Below are 12826 nucleotides of genomic sequence, written 5' to 3'. Positions count from 1 at the left end.
ATTCCAAAGCGCTCTCTGGAAAGCCGCTTGTTAAACTTTGAAGAACTCTGGAAATGTGAGCTGTGCTGTGGAGATGACAGGGAAAAATCATAGCCAGTATTTATGGAATGCCCTCAGAACAAGAGTGTGAAGTTGGCGCTGGCCCTATTTTACAGATTGGGAAGCTGAGGCTGAGAGCTAGTTTCGGAGAACAGGCTCAGGGAGGAGCCTGACTGCCCACAGGACCTGGCGTTGTCAGGACTGACCTGAAGGGGCCCCTCTGAAGGAGCGTATGGCGCAGCTTGTCCCCTTCTCGCTGGTAAAGGCAAGCGCTCGCCTGTCCAGGGGAGGAGAGGAAACTTCTTCTCAGCGCAACCTGGCCCAGCCACTCCGAGCCTGGACGGCTGCTGCGATTGAGGGGGATCGTGGTTGCAGCTGCGCAGCACTGCGATGGAACCTGCGGTCGGGAAGGCCGGGGTCCACCCACTTGAGGCGACGGACCTTCGGCTCGAAGAGGTTCAGTCAAATCTGGCCGCAGACGCTTCAGCCCCATGACCGTGGGGAGTAGCCTGGGGCCCGCAGTGTCGGGAGAATGGGGGAAAGGAGCGCGCATCGCAGAAGCGCGCCAGACGGGGCGTTCCGTGCTCGGCCCGAATCTCAACCCTAGGAGCGAACGTGGGACAAGATTTGATAATATTGGTGAGCGGCCTGTGAGTCTTCAGTCTCTATGGAAATGCTAGTCACTGGTTCTCAGAGTGCTTCATGTCCCTGTGCTCTGCTTGGCCCTGGGAGCAAGGTGGATCCATGTGTGTACCTATGAGTCCCCGTGTCGCTACCATACACGCATCTGCACATAGTGTGTGCAAATATTTACGTAGCGCCTCACAAGGACCAGCCTTGGTCCTGTGTACACATAGATGTGTCGGAGCTGAGGGCTTGGTGTGCAGGTGTTCTTACACATGGATGGTACATACTTATCCCGGAGCTTTTTAGGTGCTATAAAAATATCCACACCTATAATTACAAACGTTTCACACCAAGTAATCCCACAAACATTAGTAGGTGCCTGCTGTGTGCCAGGGTACAGCAAATAAAAAGAAAGACAGTTCCTGCCCCCAAGGAGTTGGCAGTCGAAAGTGGGGAGATGGAGCCCCAAAGAGGCAGGGGCAGCGAGGGGCACCTGTGGGAGTGACCCAAGGCAGAGAGCGGATGCAGAACAGGGTGTCCTGGAAGCCAGGGCTGTGTCTGCGCTCTCGGCGAAGAGCCGGACAAGGAGTCGCACCCGGCGCTCGGCCTCTTGTACTGCTCGCTGTGCAGCCTTTAAGTCTAAACCAGTGGAAAGGTAACAAGGGTGGCTGTTTATATGTTGCTTTAAGAGGAACCCCCAAGTTGCGTTGCTTAGACAGCCGGTCCCTCGTTGCTCCGTGTGCTGAAGACAGCATCAGCCCTCAGAGAACTGATCCAAGATAATGAGCCCAAGAAGCCGTCGTTTCTCTTCCCCTCCGGAGCCTTCCCTCCATCTGGGCCCTTCTTTGGGTCCTTTCTCCTTTTCTGGGGGGATGAGAGGCTGGAGGCCTTTATGCACAGTGAGCTTAAAATAACTTTAAGGGGTGACCACCCAGCAGCGGTGTCTGTCTTGGCCTCTGTTTCTGGTACAGGTGCCGGTCCCCACCTTCTTGTAAAGGTCACCTCTGCCCTGGGGCAGACTGTAAGGAGGAAAGGGAAAAGTCGATCTGTGATTTCCCAGACTCGCCGCCATTCGATCCTGTGCTTTATGGACTGTTTGACAGATATGCTCCCGGGGATTCTTTTCACTGGTGGGGAGACGAGGCAGAGGCCCAGTTCTTGGTTCTGGCACCGGAGGTTTGACTGCCCCAAGTTTGGGGCGTTCTGTCCAGTTGTGTATCACCCAGCTTAATGCCATCTCTATTGCTCTTGGTTATGAATCACAAGCTAATTCCCGTCTCTGTGATGTGTTTGAGTGTTTATAAAAGGTTTTTGTCACAACGTCTGTACGCTAGGAAGCACAGTTATCATTGGCATTTTATACACGGAGAAACAGACTCAGAGAATTTGCCCACACTCACCCCACTGATTCACCCCAGAACTCAGATTTTGGACCCCCCTGTCTAATATTTATTCTGCTTTGCCATGTAAACCCCAAGTTATTTTCAGAAAATCATGGGATTTGCAAGAGAAGGGAGCTTCAGGTCATTTTCATCTCTTTATTGGGGATAAAGTGGGATGGGAGTGACTTCCGTGACCATAGTTACTCAGTGGCGGTACCAGGTGAGGCCGTGCCAGGGGCAGCCGGGGACCTTTCTCCTCAGCGAGGTGCCCGTTTCTGCAGCCGGCAAAGGGAAAGAATGACTTCAGGAGCCCAGAGAGGAGGTCTGGGAGCAGAGCAGACAAGCAGGCAGTGGGCTCCCGGTGCCCAAGCCCCAGCTGGGACCCCATCTTTCTTCTCCAGGAAGCGGGCCCCTTGGGCCTGGGAATTCTGGCCTCTCTGATCGCATGTTATCGCCTCATTAGAGCGGGGACCATCTTTGGCCTTTCTCCATGTCCTTGGTGTCTGGCACGTGGGGGATAACACTCACTGAGAAGCCAGATGGCAAGGACTTTCGACGTCATCATCCGTCAGCCTGTCGTACAAAGGAGGAAAAGGAAGAGGGAGACCTTAAACGGGAGCCTCTCAAGAGGCTGTGGGCCCCAGGTAGTGCCTCACGCGGAGAGCTGGGCCCCCGGCTCCTCTGAGCTGCCACTGCTCCCCCTCCCCTTTCTCTGGCTAACTCTGTGACAAGGGGCTGGGGCTGTACCCCAGCACTGAAGCTAAGGGAAGGCCCCGCCCTGGGGATTCAAAGTGCCCTCACTGCCCACAACCAGCCGAGCTCCATTTGCTTTTGGCTACTGGTACAGGAGCTGAATGGACTCCTGGGAGGGCCAGCCAACATGGGGACAGGTTTCCAATGCACAGGATCGCGGAGGTGCCATCTCTTTGCCATTTGATTAATTCAGTGTTTGTGGGATGGCTGGAGAATGTGCTTCTCAAGCTCGCTGTCTAGTGCGGTAGCTTTGCTATCATAGATACTGGTAGTTAAAAAATAGAACTGAGAAGTAGTTGGGGTTTTCTTCCAAATAAAAACAATTGCCCACAAAACTCAACTCGGTTGTGTACAATTCGCTTTTCCTCTGACAGATAGAACAAAGTTATCGACCAAATCCCTTCCCCCTTTTTGTTCCTCCCCTTCCCCACCCTAGAGATGGCTACTGTTAGACATAAATGTAAATACACATACACATATACATATACATACACACACACATGCACACGCAAATACACATAAGAATGATTCTATACATCTGTCAGGTTTTTCTCGGTGCAGACAGTTATTTTGGTTGCTGTTGGGAGCTATAGATCTACTTCTATTGGGACACGGTTAAACTGGGGCCTAGTTCCTGAGTAGGTGAACAATTTCACTCTTCTCCTTTTATAAACAAGGAAATCCAATCCTAAAGAGATTAAATGAGCTCTCCAAAGTCACACAACTAGGTAATGGCAGACATCACACTGCCTCCCTTTTTATATTTAGATAATACTGATAGTTTATCCAAAATAGACAAAATATTTGTGAGGCGTTCTTAACCTTTTGTGTGTATGTAAGTGTCATGGACGCCTTTGGCGAAATCTATAGATCCCTGTTAGGAAAAATTTCTTTATTTAAATAGAGGATTACAAAGGAAAACAATTTTTATTGAAATGTTACCAATTTTTTTAAAGTTTGTAGCCTCCCAAGTTAAGAGCCTCTGAACTAATAAAAACATTTTTCTATCAGTACATACAAACACAAAAGATTACGGAGTACTTCCTTGCTTTATGCAGATTGTTTCCAGGATTCCTCAAGATATGAGACAATCCTTAAACAAGAGGGCATTCGATCTCCTTCATAGTCAGATTTGGAAAATTGAGGAATCCGCAGTTTTGGAAGAAGGTTCAGAAAAGTGACTGTACAAGTATAAGATGAGGAAGGGTTATCTGAAGATGAAGAGTTAGTCACCTAAAAAAAAGAAATATTGGTCTTAGTGGGCCTCACGTCCCTAGGATAAGCTGCTACAGTCAACCGTCTTGGTTAAATGTTGGGCTGAACCGAGTCACAGTTTCCAGTCTAGATTGTCCCACTCTCCCTTGCCCTGCTTAGAGAGCTAGTGATCAGGGAGAAGAAAGCATTTCCCAAGGTGCAGTGGGCCTGTGATCTGCCTCCCTGTGGAAATAGGAGAGTCGTGTATGGGTGCACTAGGGTTATCTGATAACCACAGGCACCAGGGAGAGCCGTTGGAAAGATGGACTGGGCAGGACTCCAGCTTGGGAAGGGTCCATCCTCTTTCTGTTTTCGGAGTCGTTCCTTTCCATTATCTCTCTGATCCCTGCCCAGCCCCGGTGAGAAGGAATGCTCTGTCCAACTGCTGATTGTCATGCAAGTGAATTCAAGCGCACGGGCAGCCTGGCCAAAGACGAGGCCGGTGTCCAAGGAGACTCCAGGGGCTCCGTGAGGGTCACCTGCAGTGACCTGCACTAGCTGTTGGCTCCACGAGCAGTGACCCATCACAAGGACAGACCGCCTCTACAACCTGAACTTTGTGCCCCCCCCCCCACCCCCGTCTGTCCACACCCACAGACGGAAATGCTTTAGCGTCTGTGCATAATGGGATTTTAGCAGGCTACTGCTGTGCACAAGGCACTGCTCAGTCATGGGTCACCAAGAGGAAAAATGGCACAGTCCTTGCTTTTAAGCAGCTGCTAGTCTCTTGGGGAGAGGGGAGTGATGGTATATAAATTATATAGGTAACCTTAATATCGAATGCAGTCCAGGAGAGCTCCAAAGAAGGCTGTTAAGATGATACGAGAAATGCTTAAAAGGAAGAAAACAAGTTCAAGGGGGCAGAAATGGCAGAATCTTTCCCATCCCAAGCACTTATGTTCCTTAAAATGTTTGATTCATGGAAGAAGCAGCATCCGAGATGAGACTTGAAAGATAAAGATTCCCACTAGCAAAGAGATGGTACAGGTCACATCGGGTGGAAGAGGTCAATAAAGAGGAAAACAATCTTTGAAAGAAAAGCTAGAAAAATACATTGGAGCCAGCTCATGCCAGCTTTTATGTGCCAGAACAAGACACTGGTATTTTAGCCCCTAAGCCATCAGGAGCCATTGATGAGCTTGGAGCTGAAGATGTGAACATATCTAGTGATTAGTATTTTGGTAACTACATGAGAGACTGGAAGTAGTGCAACCACAGATCAGGAGAGGGGTCCAAGCAAGAATTGGACTGCGGGGCTGGCATATGTTGTGACCTAGCCCTCAAGGTCAGAAGTCATGATTAGCCTGATTGCCAACTTGGACAGAAGGTGATCAATCCACCAAAACGATCGCAAAGACCCCTTAGAAATGGCTACCACCTTGATTTGGGTATTGAAATCTAAGTAGATGTGCAAATACTACATCTCCAGAGAGCAAGAGCCTTCACCCTCTGGGGCTTAATTTGCTTAGCTTGGGCACCTTACCCTGGGCCGGGCTATCCTGATTGGTGGGTGAATAGGGGAAAACTCACACAATGCACAGCTTCCTGCCAACCCCGTACCAAGCTTTGTATCCCACCCTGCCAGGATCAGCAGACCAGGGCTTCTCCAACTTGAGTTAGCTGTCCCGTTCTATTCTTAACCATGTCTTCCCCAGCTGAACCACTGATTTTCACCCCAGGTTCTGGAAATAACAATCGGTGGCACCTAAGTTCCTAAAAGAGTGTGTAAATTCACTGCCCTTTAGCCTCAGACCCCAATCCCCCCTTTTATCCCCATTCCCCGTTATATGTTGTCTCCTCTTTATTAGGGTACAAGCTCCTAGAGAGCAGCAGTGTCTCATTTTTGTATCCCTCATATCCGGCCCAGGGCTTGCACCTAAGGCTGTGCTTAATGTTTGTTCAGTCATTCACTCACTAAAAAAGACTCTGGCTTCCCGGTCATGGAGGGTAGAAATTTGAAGCAGTGAGCAAGGTGGAACAGATCTGAATCCTCCTCCTGGAGGAAAGGAGTGATATTCTTAGCATCTTTCCGATTCTGCACCCATTTTTCTGAGTGAGGGTCTAGCCCCGAGGGCATCGTCCTGTTGCGTGTCTCTGGGGGCAGCTAGGACAAATAAAGGAGTCTTCCAACATGAGTGGAATACAGAGTGAGCCGCTTAACCTCTGAGCCAGGTCCTGAGGCAAGGACACTGGGAATTCTGCCCGAGACTTTAAGAGTCTTCGTGGTGACCAGGGGAGGGGAAGTGACATAGAGGGAAGAGAATTCAATCTCAGCCTTTTCCCTGCTTCAGGCAGCCCCATCTCCAAATGCATGAAGGGAGAATGTGGAGCATTGAGCATAACTCCAGACTTCTAGGCAGTATGGCAGAATGACAGATTTGGAATCAGAGAACCCAAGAACACTGGTCCTGGGTCAAGATGACCTGAATTCAAATCCAGGCATAGACCCTTAACTAGCTGTGTGACCCCTCCCTGCCTCAGTTTCCCCATCTGTAAAATGGGGGTCGTAATAGCACCGTCTCCCAGGATCGGTGTGAGCATCTACAGAGAGCATTTCTAACAGCTTTGGTGGAATGCCTGCCACATAGTAGGTGCTTACTGCTTGCTCTCTTCCAGTGCTAGAGTTTCTTCATCTATTGAATGAAGGGGTAGTTTCCTAGGAATTTCCTTCTGCATCTAGATCTGTGCTCTTAAAATTCCTAGCAAATAGTAGGACCTCACACCTCTGCTCCAGCTCTGCAAAAAATAATAATGGTAAAGTGGCTAAAATGCAGAGTTTCAAGTGATCCTGTGAGGAAGGTGCTTTTGTTATCCCCATTTTGGCATTGGGATAGAGAAGACTAGTAGGGGAAAAATCAGGAAAGCTTTTATGTGGAATACAAGGCTTGGGATGCATCCTAAAGGAAGAGAGGGACTGCGACACGAAAGAGAACGTGGATTCCAGGCATGAGGGAAGTCTTGTCCAAAGGTATAGAGCCAAGAAAGGATGGCTGTTTTTGTGAGGAGGAGAGAGAAAGCTGGGAAAATCCAGGAAAGGACCTTGGAGATAATCCAGTCCTGAACCCCTTGTCGTACGTATGAACAGATTGAAGAGAGACGAGTTGGTCATGGTCACACAGCAGAGCCAGGAGTGGGGTAGCCACCTCTCGATGTCTGCTCCAGGGATGTTCCTGTGGTTGGGGCTTGCAGCTGGGCTTGGATTTCACATGGCAGGTGCCTTTGACACAAAGCCCTGTTTTCTTTTCTGGTCTAGATTTGGTTCTACACAAACAACATCTTTTCCACGGCAGGGATCCCTACTGAGAAGATCCCATATATAACCCTGAGCACGGGGGGCATCGAGACTTTGGCTGCCATCTTTTCGGTGAGTATGTTGCCGTCTGCAGCTATGTAATGAAAACCTATCTCAGGGAGTGCAGCAAAGCAAATTTTTCTTAATACATATTGAGAAAAAATAGGGTATTCCGTCGAGATGCCCTGTTCATACGGAGGAGACCTTGCATTTTGGAAGATTCATGTTTACCTTAGAAGGGACAAAAACCATTTTTCTGCCTTTTGTCTTCACTTGCGGGACATGATTTCTTCTGTAGCGCTGTGGATCCCAGTGCATTTCTCCTATGGATAAATTCCACCGTTTTTGTTATTTCGCCTACTGTTTTTTCCTATTTAACTTCTCTTGTTCCCTTATTTGGCAAACACTGGGATATGGAAGTCCATCTTGGGAAGTCTCTTCTTACACAGTTCTCTTAATCACCCAGAAACAAAACCTCAGCCATCTTCTTCCATCTCACTCCACTCTAGTCAGTTGCCACTTATATCTCCTCTTCCTCCACAAGAGAAGGGCCTTCATCTTTTGTATTTCGTGCACTCCTCTGGCCGTCTGGTAAAGGCTGTGAACCCTCTCTCAGAAGGATTTGGTGCCTGCATTTGTAACTAAAAGAAATACTGAATTTCAGTGTGAAGCTAGTGAAAACCAAAGTATATTTCTCCATCCTAGACACCCTGAAGCTTGTCAGTCAGTGGACTCTTTGAATCCTGGCTTAAGAACCTCTGCTCTCTCATGTTCTCTTCGCTTCCTTCCCTTCCTGCCCTTTCTGTGTCTGTCAGATTACTCATTATTTCTTACCTGAGGCATTGCGACAGGCTCCTAAGTGGTCTTTCTGCCGACCTTCGATCCCTTGCTCCATTCAGCTGCTTTTAATTGAGCTTGGTTAGGGTTGCAAATATTTTCAGGCCTAAATACACCACTGGCTTTTATTTGGCTTTCATGTATCCTTCATTTAGTATATGAAGTTATCATATACCAGCCCATAAGAAGTCAAAGACAGTGTTCTTATTAAAAAAAAACCCTCATTTGTCATATAAAAATTTTCCCAATGTCATAAGGCTATTAAATGTTTGAACATATCCAAATATGGATTCTGTTTCTTTTCAACCCATAGCTTATTCAATATAGTTCTTTTTTGTTTTAATATTTTTTTCTAATTATATGTACATTTAAATTACATTTAAACTTAAATTTCTTACAGTTTTGAGTTCCAAATTCAGCAAGCAATCTGATAAAGGTTATATATGTTGAGTCATGCAAAACACATTTCTATATTAACCATGTTGTGAAGGAAAACACGGACAAAAAAGAAAGAAAAATAAAGAGTAAAAACCCAGCATGCTTCAATCTGGTTTTTTCCTTTTGGTCTATTTGTTTTTCTTGCCCAGCATCAAATATGGAAATATGCTTAAAAAGATAGCACATATTTAACCTATATCAGATTGCTTGCTGTCTTGGGAAGGGAGGAGGGAAGGAAGGAGGAACAAAAATTTGAAATACAAAGTTTTACAAAAATGAATGTTGACAACTATTTTTACATATTGGGGGGGAATACTATTGAGAAAAAACTTAACAAAGAGGGTGGCAAAGCAGAAAGGGCATCAGGAGTCAGTCCAAGTCTCTCACATTTATTACCTGTTCTTTTTTTGAGTTAAGCTTTGTTTTTTAAAAAGATAGACTAAACTTCTCTTCCTCCTGCCTTTCCTCAACCCCCTAAATGTGAAAAAGAAAGAAAAACAAAACCTAAATACATTGACGTTGTTGTTCAGTCACGACCAATTCTTAGCAGAAATACTGGGGGGGTGGCCATTTCCTCTCCAGCTCATTTTCCAGATGAGGGAACTGAGGCAAACAGGGTGAAGTGACTTGCTCAGGCTAATACAACTAGCAAGTGTCTGAGGCTGGATTTGAACTCAGGAAGATGAGTCTTTCTGATTCTGATGCAGTGTTCTATCCACCTGGGCATCTACTGCCCATCACACATGTGCCAGTCTCTTCTCCGAGCTCATCCCCTCTGTCAGGAGTGCAGTCATTCCCTCACTCATTCTTACTGGCAATAATGATGGAAATGGGCAGTCTCTGTCCAGGGCCTACAGAGGGAAGAATTGGCGTTCAGGGTCAATTCTGGCTTCAAAGAAGTAGGGACTCTTATCTGGGCTTGTCTTTATGTTGCTGTTTCTGTGACTCTGCTTTAGGTAGACAAAGGTTCCCCCCAGGACTGACGGGTTTCCTGGGGCTCCCAAAGAGAACTACTCTGGGTTTGGGGCACCCGGATTATGATTCTGGGAGCTTCTACTGTTCCTCATTTCATTAACTTTTACTCTAATGGATCCTTGGGGAGCACTCACAACACCGAGGAGAGTTTAACATAGAAAGCGTCTGAGTGAACAAGAGGGAAGTGGAGCCATTTCCAACATTGGTTTGAGGTTTATCACACAGCCAGTGAACTAGGGTAGGGAAGGACATTGCCCGCGCCCAGAGTCCAATGGTTTGGTGGTCTCTGCGGACGGAAGTAGAAGGTAGAAGACATGGCGCTAAATCTCAGCACAGAATCCCATAAAGAACGCTGACTATGGATAAACTGTCTTCAAATCCCAGCTCTTGTGTGTTTTCGGTTTATCCCTGTGGAAAATAAGGTTGCTGGGCTTGATGACCCCCTAAGGAGCTCCTTGGCTCAAAACCTTTGATCCCGTTTCACCCCAAATTCTTCCCCAAAGCCCTTCTCTTTCTGTCCCTCTCCCATCCAATAAGCTCCGGTGGCTCTGCTTTGCTCTTTTGGCCCCGAGGGGCAGGAGAGAAAGGAGATAGTGGCAGACTGAGCGAAGGGTCGGGGAAAGACTGCTGAGCCTGGGAGAGAAGGGGAAGCCTGGAGATGCAGAAAGGAGAAATGACTGCTGGCCCCAGCCCTAGGGGGCAAGGCTGAGGAAATTAGCCTTGGGAAGACAGTGCCCCCTGCCAGGAGGCGGCTGCGGGTGCCCTGGCAGCAGGTGGCCTGCTGGGCAGAGTCCAAATGTGCCCTCCCTTCCTCAGTGGCTGAGCCCCTCCCCCTCAGCCTGCTTTGGCTTTCTCAATGTAGGGCGGGGAGAATAGCGGAGAAAGGCTCTGCACGACTGCACACGTAGAACTTATCAGACTGCTCGCCTCCTCAAGAAAAGGCAGGACGGAGCAGGATTCAGAGGGAGAATCATCCAAAAGGCTAAGAAGTGTTTTATGTGTGGTGGGGAAAATAAAATACTAGGGATTTAGAGGCTTTTGTTGAGGCGCCAGTGCCCTGGCACGTGGCGGACAATAATTGTCCATTTCCTGTCTTTCTTTCATGACCAGTGGGAATGAGAACATGGGGAGATCCTTCTGATGTGGTTTGAAAGATGAAGAAGGAGACTAGGAGGGCTTTTATCTGAGGAATGGGGTGGGGAGGACTTCAGCTTCCAGAGGTTCACAGTTTCCAAGCCAACAACAGGCTCTGAGAGGTTGAGAGCTCTTTGTTTTTCAGAAGAGCATCCTGGGAAGGGGAAATTACTAGTGTGAGCCATATAGGAAGCCAGGGCAGAGACAGCCTAGAGTGAAGGTAGTAGGGGCGCCAGAGCCACAAAACTCTCCCGTTGCTCCCTCCTCCTTCCCATTCCCTTTGGCCCTTCCACTCCCTTTGGAGCTTCTCCATCCTCTCCTGTTCCAGCACCCAGCACTGGCTTGGGCCCTGGGGGAAGCTGACTGACAGATGCTGAGCACGGCTCCGAGGTCCTGGTGGAGAGGGCGTCTGGGAGCTCCAGCAGCACCTCAGCCTGTACCCCTTTCTCAGTCCCAGTGTGTTCATCTGTAAAGTGGAGCTGATGCATCTTAATGCACAGGGCTGTGTGAGGTGAAGCAGGACAATAAACAGCAGAGGCACAAGTGCATCGCCCCCTTAAAGCGCTCTGTGAACCACTGTTTTGAGGAGGATCTCGTGCCCTGTGCTCCGTGAGGAAGGGGCAAGAGTCCCTGCTTGAAGGTGCAGGCTTTGCAAACCTTGAAGTACTCTCCTGTACTTGGGCCATGGGGCTCCTTCCACTGACGGGCACCCACATATACCGGCTCTTTGGAGGACTTCTCTGCACGACCTCCTCAGCAGCTGGTGTTCTGTCATTTCTGGATAAGAGAAATGCTCCTGGATAGGACAAAGGGCCTCTCCCTTGTGCTCACAATGTAGAGAAAATTAGGACATTATTCACTTTCTCTGACACAGTCAAACAGCTCCTGGGCAGGGATTTAGTCACAGAATACCTAGCACATTTCAAGAAAACCTTTAAAAAATATTTAAAAGTTTTTAATGATTTTTAGATCATTTGTTGAATGTTCCACCACCAAGAGCATTATTTTTGTTCCTCAAGCAAATTGTGGAACTAAAAATCTAAACTTAAGCACGGGATTGGACAAAACCCAACGATCTACCCATTAGGCCCACGGAGCACCCTTTTATCCATCGGCAAAATCTTGCAGTCCTCCCGCAGCACAGAAATGACTAGTCTTTGCATGTGGCTCATATAGTTAGCATAACGAGTGGGCTCTCGGGGACAGCTCTGGGATCGCCTGAGGAAGAGGGAGGGGCATTTCTCCAACCCACTGGGGCCTGGGACATGTACACGTTGGTCTTTTTGAGAGTAAGGAGAACGGTTGGCAACACTCTTTTTCCACAGTTAAAAGATTTTGAGAATTAATGGCAATAAAAGCTTATTAATTCAAATCCACTAAATTAACAAGCAATAATAGAAAAAGAAATGTTTGTGGAAATGTACTTCAAGATAAATCATGGGCATGCATTTCCACAGTATGCTTTGCTATGCAATCATGAAGCTAATAGGAGTCAGAGCACTGTCTAGGTCTTGAATCCGCCTCGAGCCCCAGCCCAGTGCCTGAGGAAGGGTAGTTTCTGAATGTCCACCAAACCGGCGGTACCAGGCTCGACTGGACACAAAACGGCTAAGCCACAGATAAGGACCCCTAGGACAGGAGTGAATCAGAAAACCACACATTAACATTGTGTTTTAGGGGATTCTTATTTCCCAATTATATTTTAATCAAGTTCTGTCCACGCTCTCGAGAGCCTTGTGTATGAAAGCTTTGGTCCGGAGCATGGTGCAGTGAAAGGAGCATGGACATGGGAGGCTCCTGGGTGTATGAGCTCCAGGGGGATCTTAGGTTGGTCCTTCCTGCCTCTCCTCATTAGCCTTTCTGGACACATTTGGAATTCCACAAGGGACTTCTTTTCCAGGGCTTCTTCAGCCATGACCCACTGTGGCCTCCCAATAAAAACCCGTGGAATGATGACGATGATGACGATAAGAAATATGGGTGTCAAATGACTGGCAAATATGTTTCCTATTCTAGAAAACAGGGAACATGTTAGGAGTTGGGGAAGCTTTTTGGAGAGAGGTAGACTCTAGGTATATGCGGTGTTCAGGGAGCA

The 12826-nt window shown here is 47.8% G+C and overlaps 1 protein-coding gene across 4 annotated transcripts in view; it reads left to right on the top strand.

Moving 5' to 3' along the window:
* The window catches only part of SLC2A9 (solute carrier family 2 member 9), a 172063-nt gene that overhangs the window by 96850 nt on the left and 62387 nt on the right, over positions 1-12826 (top strand). For all 4 annotated transcript variants that reach the window (XR_004230192.1, XM_031942313.1, XM_031942312.1 and 1 more), the window contains one exon: positions 7309-7419. Coding sequence is in view for 3 of the 4 variants with exons in the window: in XM_031942313.1 (XP_031798173.1) it covers positions 7309-7419 (111 nt within the window). In the remaining variant the exon portion in view is untranslated. The remainder of the gene's footprint in view (positions 1-7308; positions 7420-12826) is intronic.

This window comes from Sarcophilus harrisii, chromosome 6 (assembly GCF_902635505.1).
Source record: "Sarcophilus harrisii chromosome 6, mSarHar1.11, whole genome shotgun sequence".
NCBI lineage: Eukaryota > Metazoa > Chordata > Mammalia > Dasyuromorphia > Dasyuridae > Sarcophilus > Sarcophilus harrisii.
This window is presented reverse-complemented; position numbering and strand designations above follow the sequence as displayed.